This window comes from Dipodomys ordii, unplaced genomic scaffold (genome assembly GCF_000151885.1).
Source record: "Dipodomys ordii isolate 6190 unplaced genomic scaffold, Dord_2.0 Scaffold66, whole genome shotgun sequence".
Lineage (NCBI taxonomy): Eukaryota > Metazoa > Chordata > Mammalia > Rodentia > Heteromyidae > Dipodomys > Dipodomys ordii.
The window spans coordinates 3,519,106-3,526,366 of NW_012267282.1; the positions used below are offsets into that span (position 1 = coordinate 3,519,106).

General features: G+C 66.6%; 2 protein-coding genes across 2 annotated transcripts in view; one reads left to right on the plus strand and one right to left on the minus strand.

Annotated features, from left to right (window-relative positions):
• Positions 1–2,075, plus strand: part of Vps37b (vacuolar protein sorting 37 homolog B (S. cerevisiae)) — a 5,335-nt gene extending 3,260 nt beyond the window's left edge. Inside the window, exons 5-7 of the mRNA XM_013023059.1 lie at positions 8–102; positions 1,041–1,188; positions 1,944–2,075. Of these exons, the coding sequence (XP_012878513.1) occupies positions 8–102; positions 1,041–1,188; positions 1,944–2,075 (375 nt within the window). The remainder of the gene's footprint in view (positions 1–7; positions 103–1,040; positions 1,189–1,943) is intronic.
• An 888-nt stretch (positions 2,076–2,963) lies between these two features.
• Positions 2,964–7,261, minus strand: part of Hip1r (huntingtin interacting protein 1 related) — a 14,983-nt gene continuing 10,685 nt past the window's right edge. The window contains exons 19-35 of the mRNA XM_013023061.1: positions 7,105–7,221; positions 6,926–7,027; positions 6,622–6,816; positions 6,267–6,414; positions 6,088–6,174; positions 5,898–6,005; positions 5,661–5,797; positions 5,447–5,557; positions 5,239–5,297; positions 5,090–5,120; positions 4,923–4,985; positions 4,643–4,743; positions 4,454–4,559; positions 4,220–4,343; positions 4,035–4,096; positions 3,713–3,907; positions 2,964–3,614 (exon numbers count right to left, since the gene is read on the minus strand). Coding sequence (XP_012878515.1) covers positions 3,570–3,614; positions 3,713–3,907; positions 4,035–4,096; positions 4,220–4,343; positions 4,454–4,559; positions 4,643–4,743; positions 4,923–4,985; positions 5,090–5,120; positions 5,239–5,297; positions 5,447–5,557; positions 5,661–5,797; positions 5,898–6,005; positions 6,088–6,174; positions 6,267–6,414; positions 6,622–6,816; positions 6,926–7,027; positions 7,105–7,221 — 1,791 coding nt within the window. The 3' untranslated portion in view covers positions 2,964–3,569. The remainder of the gene's footprint in view (positions 3,615–3,712; positions 3,908–4,034; positions 4,097–4,219; positions 4,344–4,453; positions 4,560–4,642; positions 4,744–4,922; positions 4,986–5,089; positions 5,121–5,238; positions 5,298–5,446; positions 5,558–5,660; positions 5,798–5,897; positions 6,006–6,087; positions 6,175–6,266; positions 6,415–6,621; positions 6,817–6,925; positions 7,028–7,104; positions 7,222–7,261) is intronic.

Sequence of the window (7,261 nt, forward strand, 5' to 3'; positions counted from 1 at the left end):
CCCGCAGGGCTTCCCTGCCCAGCTCGGGTCGCCCTACCCGCCGGCGCTCCCCCAGAGGCCGCCGCCCCGCCTGCCACCGCCCCAGCCTGGCTTCATCCTCCAGTGAGCCCGGCCCGCCCGTGCGCCCACGCCCCTCAGGCTGTAGGTGTGGGTGAGTAGAGGTAGAGGCCCAGCGTGCGCAGAGGGAGCTGCGTGGGCCGGGGTCCAAGTCCCACAGGGTCTGTGAACTCGTGGTTGGGGAGAGGTCGTCTGCTCCAACCCGGGCCGCGTCTCTGGCCACAGCTCGTCTCATGAGCATGGTTAATTCTGTTTTCATGTTAAAAGCGCCGCTGCGGCCCTGGCTGGGGCTGGTGTGTGCCAGCGGCCTGTGCCAGCGGCCTGGCCTGGTGCACAGCGGCCTGGCCTGTGTGTGCCAGCGGCCTGTGTGTGCCAGCGGCCTGACCTGGTGCGCAGCGGCCTGTGTGTGCCAGCGGCCTGACCTGGTGTGCATCGGTGCCATGTGTGTGTGGCCTGTGTGTGCCAGTGGCCTGTGTGCCAGCGGCCTGGCCTGTGTGTGCCAGAGGCCTGTGTGTGCCAGCGGCCTGGCCTGGTGCGCAGCAGCCTGGCCTGTGTGTGCCAGCGGCCTGGCCTGGTGTGCATCGGTGCCATGTGCGTGTGGCCTGTGTGTGCCAGCGGCCTGGCCTGGTGCGCAGCGGCCTGGCCTGTGTGTGCCAGGGGCCTGGCCTGGTGCGCAGCGGTGCCGTGTGCGTGCGGGCAGAGCCCCGCGGACACCTCCCTCCCGGCTGCCCTGGGCCCTCGTGGAGCCCGCGGGAGGAGGCAGTGGGAGCTGGACGCCCAGCGCCGTCCTGCCTTTGTGAAGAGCCCGCTGTGCTGTGCGTTCGCTCGGTGCAGCTGTTTTCTGTGGGAAGAGACTCCTTTTGCCTACAGCCATTCAGGGAAACTTTTTAAAGCACGCGACTGTTCCGAGCAGACTGGAATGCAAGCATGCACGGTGCCCGCAGGCGCCTGTGCTGTGCCTTAGACTCACCGGTGCCCGCCAGGTGCTGGCTCCACGGCCCACAGGCCGAGCGGGGCGGGCCCATGCGCCTGGAAGCGGAAGTACTCCTCTGCCCCCTCCTACCAGGACACGCTCTGCCTCCGGTGCACGGGCGGCCGGGGCTCCGGGCATCGGTGCTGTGGGTGTCGAGGGTTTGGAGGTGGGCACCCACTCCATGGAACCACAGCTCCCCTCCCTGCCGGGAGCTGGGTGCACAATCGGAGGGCCCGGCCTGGGGGGGGGCGCTATACCTGTCCAGCTAGGCGTGTGCGGACCTCAGCCCCGCCCTCGCCCATCACCTGCCAGCCCGCCAGGGCCAGGTGTGCGATGGGCCACCAGCTGGCCGCCGCCCAGGAACACAGCTGATCCTGGGCTTGTCCCAAAGGCCATGGGCAGGGCCATCGGCCTTTGTCCCCTGCTCCTGCGCACGCCCTGCGCCTGGACGTGAACTCTGACGGTGTTGTGAGGAAACCAAGCCGTTTGTGACGCTACACTGCCATGCAATCAAATGGGTGTGCTACGGTCTGCATCTCAGGGGGGCAGTGCCACCTCTGCTCCGTCCACTGCCGGCCGCACGCCACGGCCAAAGCGAGCGTGGTGTGGATGAGAACTGCCGCAGGCCGCCAAGCTGTCAACCTTTTGAATAAATGGAGAATTGGTAGTGCTGTCACTTTATTAGTTGGAATGTACCCGATGTTGGTTCTAGAATGTCAGTTCCAGCAAAGCAGACTGGCAGCGCTGCGCACTGAAAGCTGGTCCTCCTGTGCCTGCCGCCCCCTCCACCCCCCCCCCCGCCGGAGCGCCCAGGGCTGTGCTGCGCCGCTGTCTCATCAGAGTTCATGGTGGGTTTGACATTTTGATTTGGTGTTCAAAGGGGACCCGTTGGTGTTGCTTCCCTCCTGTCCAGAGCTGCACAGCTGTGTGTGGCATGTGCCCGCCACCCGGGGCTGAGGCGCCGGCACGCATGCCTGCTGAGCTGCTCTTGCCCCTGCATAGCCGCTTCGTCCTCTCAAGCACGGGCTCCATGACTGCCTCGTGAACCCGGGCCTTGCTGGGTCGCTTCCCTTCTTATTTGGCTCCTGAGAAGGGCCGCAGAGGGGAGGGGCCCATCTCAGCGTGAGGTGGGACTGTGGACGGGGCTCCAGGCGTCTCTGGTTTCTGGCTCTGGAAATGAGTGGAGTGGTCACGGTTTGGACACCGACTCCCTGAGGAGGGCTACCTAGTTTCTCCAGTTGCCCTGGGTTTGTATGTGGCAGTCATGTGCTTCAGAAAGCGTTCTGGTCAGGCGCTGGTGGCTCATGCCTATTCTGGAGGCTTAGATTTGGGGATCACAGTTCAAAGCCAGCCCAGTCAGGAAAGTCTGTCTCTTCCGTTAACCAGTACAAATGGTGAATGGTGCTGTGGCTTAGAGGGTAGAGCGCTAGCCTCGAGTTGAGGAGCTCAGGGACAAGGCCCAGGTTGTGGGTCAATCTTGCTGAGCTAGGCAGGGCTGGGGCTGCCTCTTATCCCCGATGCACAACTATGTGATGTACAGCTATATAAGACTACCTGAAAAAGTGAAAAGGGGCGGGGGCATGGCCGAGCACTGGTGAGCAGCTTCCTGGCAAGCAAGGCTGGGCTCCAAGGTGACAGCAAAGCACCCACACACACAGGCTGTGTGGCATCCTGTGCCCATCCCGGAAGTGCCAGAACTGAGGACAGGGAGACATGTGACCCCCCCCCCCAAGCTGGTGCTCCATGGCCTCCATGGTTACCCGTCCCTTGTCCAAAGATGCCAGAGGCCGGGCGCCAGGAGGTGGAGTATACAGAGAGCACGAATCCTAGAGCAAGAGCCGCTGCGGCCCCACACCGGGCCCTGGGGACAACAGTCAGTGTGTTTATTGCCAATGGACTTCAACACAGAATGCCCCGTGTGGCCCCCCCCCCCCCCGCAGCATGCCCCAGCTCCTGGCTTCTTCCGGCAAGCTGTGGGGCCGGGGCCACCACGGAGGGGCTGAAGTCCAGCTGAGGGTGGCAGCCAGGCCAGGAGCGTGGGAGGCCAGAGTGGTGGCTGGAAATGCGGCACAAAGCTGTGCCTGAGCCAGGGCCACGGCCCCTGGGCTGCCTAGCACCAGGCCCACAAGGGGTGACAGCCCTCCCCCCTTCCCCCCTCCCCTAAGGCCAAAGGTGCCTATGGAACCCGCCGCTCAGGGCTGCGGCGGGCCGTGCAGTATCAGCAGGGGCGCTGCTGTGCACCGCTCCGACTTCCGTCCAGGAGACCGAGGCTTTCCAGCGCGCAGACTGTGAACTCGCCAACACTAAGGAACATTCTTGGGCTCACTCGAGGGTGCAGCCCAGGCCTGCGGGCCAGCGCCAGCTGCTCTCCACAGTTCCTATTGCACACAAACGCATTCACATCCAGACGAGCTCCCGTGCACACGCGCGCGCTCCTTCAGACGTGAGGCTGTGCACGGGCAGAGCCAGGGCCCTTGGAGGGCTCACCGAGGCCAGGAGCACCAGACTCCGCCACCAGCCGCCCCGCTGGACGCCAAGCCTAGTTCACCAGCTGAGCTGGGCACACACCATCCTTTTTGTCGAGCTACGGAGGTTAAAGGTTAGGGGCTCAGTGGATGGGCCAGAAACGCGGCCTTGGGACACCCACCCTTCCCCTCCCCCCCTCCTGCACAGCCCCGGCACCTGGTGGTCCTGTCTGGGGGCCATGCTGGGCTTCTGGGCCAGAGGTGGCTTCTTCCGGGGGGCAGCACTGGGCCGGCTGGGCACCTCCTCGCCAGCGGCCTCCACGCCTCCGGCCAGCACATAGTGCTGCTTCCGCAGCTCCCCAAGGCGCATGCGCTCCGCTTCCAGCGTCTTCTCCAGCTCCAGCACTCGCACCTGCAGTCCACGGCCTGCTCAGCCCTGCCCCCAGCTCCGCCCCTCAGCATGGCACCTGCCAGCCCTGCCCCTCAGCATGGCACCTGCCAGCCCTGCCCCCGGCTCCGCCCCTCAGCATGGCACCTACCTGGGTCTCCATCTCCTGCTTCTTCAGCTTGATGAGGGACAGGCCAGAGAAGTCCATAGTGTCTATGGCCAAGAAAAGGGTATCAGCCCCCCATTCCCACCAGCCCGGGGCAGCGCCACCCCGCCAGTGCCCCTCTGCCCCCTACCCCTGCCTGCCCGGGGCAGCGCCACCCCGCAGGTACCCACCTCTGTCCTCGATCTGCTCCTGGCCTGATCTGGTAGAGGCCACCACGCCGGCGGCCCTTTCGTTGACTGTGCGGGAGCACTCCTGCAGGCGGCTCAGGTGGGCGCTGTGCTTGTCCGCTTTTACCTGGGGGTGGGGTCAGGGCAGGCCATGGTTGGTGACCACAGCCAGAAGGAAAGAGCCCCAAGCCGGGCCAGCGTGGAGCCTGGGGATGGTGGAGGTCAGCGAGGCCTCACCTTGGAGGCTGCCACCAGCTGGGCTGTGCTGGCTGCGATCTCGTGGGAGCAGACGATGAGCTCCTCGTACTTGCCCGTGTGCAGCACCACCTTGTCAGCCGACTCCCTGAGGGGCAGGGGCAGCCAGTGAGGGCCTCGGGCCTGCCCAGGCTCTGTACAGGGCCACGGCCACCCTCCCACGCAACTTACACCAGCTGTGTGGCTCCCCAGCCCACAGCCTTGGAGGCGGAGATGAGGCCTTCCGTCCACCGGGAGTTCTTTGCGTAAAATTCCTGCTGCGTGGCCGCCCCCTAGTGGTGGTGAGAGGCCGGGCAGTCAGGGAAGGGGCCTAGGCTGCCCGCCAGCCGCTGAGGTCAGAACACCGCCATGGTGGGAAGCGGGACTAGGGCATGTGTGGGGGACATCACATTTTAGGGATCCTTTCAGGACTTTTCCCCAGCCCAGGGGCACTGCACCCCGCCCTGCTCACCCTGCCGCTCTCCACGATCTCTTTCTGCAGGCTGGTGGATGTCATGACCAGGAGCCGAATTGCCTGCAGAAAGCCAAGAGGGAGGGAGTGTGGGGAGGGGGTAGGGTGCAGAGCCCCGCCCCAGCTAGCCCCGCCCCTCCGCTGGCCCCGCTCCCGCCCAGGCTCACCTTCATCAGGTCTGTGCAGGAGTTGAGGATCCTGGGAGGCAGAGAGGAGGACACTGGCTGACTGCTGTGCCCCACCACACAAAGTACAGCCACGGCCGGCGGGATGGGGCGGGACAGGGCGGGGAGGGCAGAGGGCGGGCGGGACTCACCTCTCATTCACCTCCAGCTTCACTCCTGAGCTCTCGTGGCGGGCCTGGTCCATCATGTCCTACATCCAGTGACAGCGTGAGCCACATGGAGGCCACGGAGGAAGTGGCCAGGAGCCCACAGCCCCGGGTCCCTCCCATCCTCTCAAACCTGACCCCAGACACCTCCCGAGAAAACGCTGTCCATCCCCGGCCTGGAGGCGGCCCCCACCTCAATCCTCCGCACAGCGTCTTCAATGGCTGCAGAGGTGGCCGCCATCTCCTTGTCCACCATGGCGCCCAGCTCTTCTTGCCGCACGTCCAGGCTCTTGGGCTTTAGGTCCTGGGAGAACAAGTGGCAGGCAGGTGGACTGCCGTGCATGACGCCGCTGTCGGCTCAACTCAGGAGGAACACGGCCGCAAGCACCCCACCCGCCCCGCCTCACCTGGCCCAACTGAAGGATGCCCTGCAGGGGACCCCGTAGCAGGCCGGGCTGCGCCCCCGCCAGAGCTGCCTGGTCCTGCAGCTGCCTGAAGAGCGCCAGGGCCCGGGCCCCGCACTCTCTGCATGTGTCCACCAGGCCTGTGGTGGGAGACGAGACAAGAACCCAGCTGGACCAGGCAGCAGGGACCCGAGGGCAGGCCCCCGCTCCCGCCATGGCGAGGACCCCGGGCCCGCGTACGGTCGGCAGGGTCGGTGGGGGCCAGGTGAGAGGTGGCGCCGCCATGGACGATGGTGTCCGCAGCCAGATGGGAGAAGCGAGTCACGGCTGCCACCAGGGCAGAGGCATCTGTGTGCACAAACACACCATGAAGCGCGGCGCCCTGGTTTGTGAATGAGGATGTGGGGCGGGGGACCCCGGGCGCACTGACCTGTGGTGGAGGTCAGGTACTGGGCCTGGCCCTTCTCCAAAGCACCAACAGCGTCCAGGGCCGCCTGGGCCCTGCTCACCAGGTAGTCTGCAAGCACGGGGGTGGGCGTGTGAGGGTGGGACCGGGGCTGTGTGCACAGGTGGGGAGCCTGCAGCCCCAGGGGAGGTGCGCGTGCGTACCCGGGGAGCTGGTGCAACGGAGGTGCAGGGGGTCGTCCAGCTTGCTCACGGCGTCCTGCAGGATGGCCTCGGCCTCTGCAGCGGCGCCCCGCAGCACCTCGAACTGCTGCTCCACAAGCCGCTGCCGCAGCGCCTCCCCCTGCAACTCCTGCCAGCAGGGGGCCATCAGCCGGGATCCACCGCCCCACCACAGGCTGGAGGCTGCAGGGGGCCACCTGCCCTCCTGGCAGGTCGAGGGCCACCGAGCCGAGCAAAGGCCAGTTCAGCCTCTCAGCCAGCAGGAAGGCAAACCAAACCCACGGGGGCTGGCTGACAGAGACACCTTCATCACACTGTGGGGGTGGGGGGGCCGTACCTTCTCTGCCAGCTGCCCCTGCAGCTCGCTCCTCTCCTGCTCACGGTGCTGCTGCTCCCGGCTCAGCGCCTCCTCCCGCTCACGCACCAGGCCCTGCACCGCCAGCAGCTCGGCCTCGCGCTGCCGCACGGCCCCGCTCAGTGCGTCCTTCTGGGCGTTCAGCGCATCCAGCTGCGAGCTCAGCTGGGACCCGCTCTGTGAACACGCAGGTGTGAGCGCCGCCCCGCCTTGCACACGCACCAAGCCACACCCAGGTCACGAGGCGGCGCCCGGCTCCTGCCACCGGGCCTGCTCCTGGCAGCACCTGCTCCGTGCGGCTCAGGGCTTCCTGCGCATGCGCCAGCTCTCCAGCCTTGGCCTCCAGCTCCCGCTTGAGCTTCTCCAGCTGGTCGCTCTGCTCCTCCAGCTGGAAGGGGGCAGGGCGGGGCGGGGGTCAAGGCGGGCGGCATGTCACGGGGCGGCGGGCGCAGGGCAGGGCCTCACCTTCATCTCGGACTCGCGCTTCACCTGCTCCATCTGGAAGGCCAGCTGCTCCTTCACCCGCGCCACCTCCTCCTGGCTCTGCTGTGTCACCGTCAGCTGCTTGGCGGTGTCGGCGTTCTGCGCGGCGGGGCACGGGCTCGGGTCCGAGGCCGGCCGT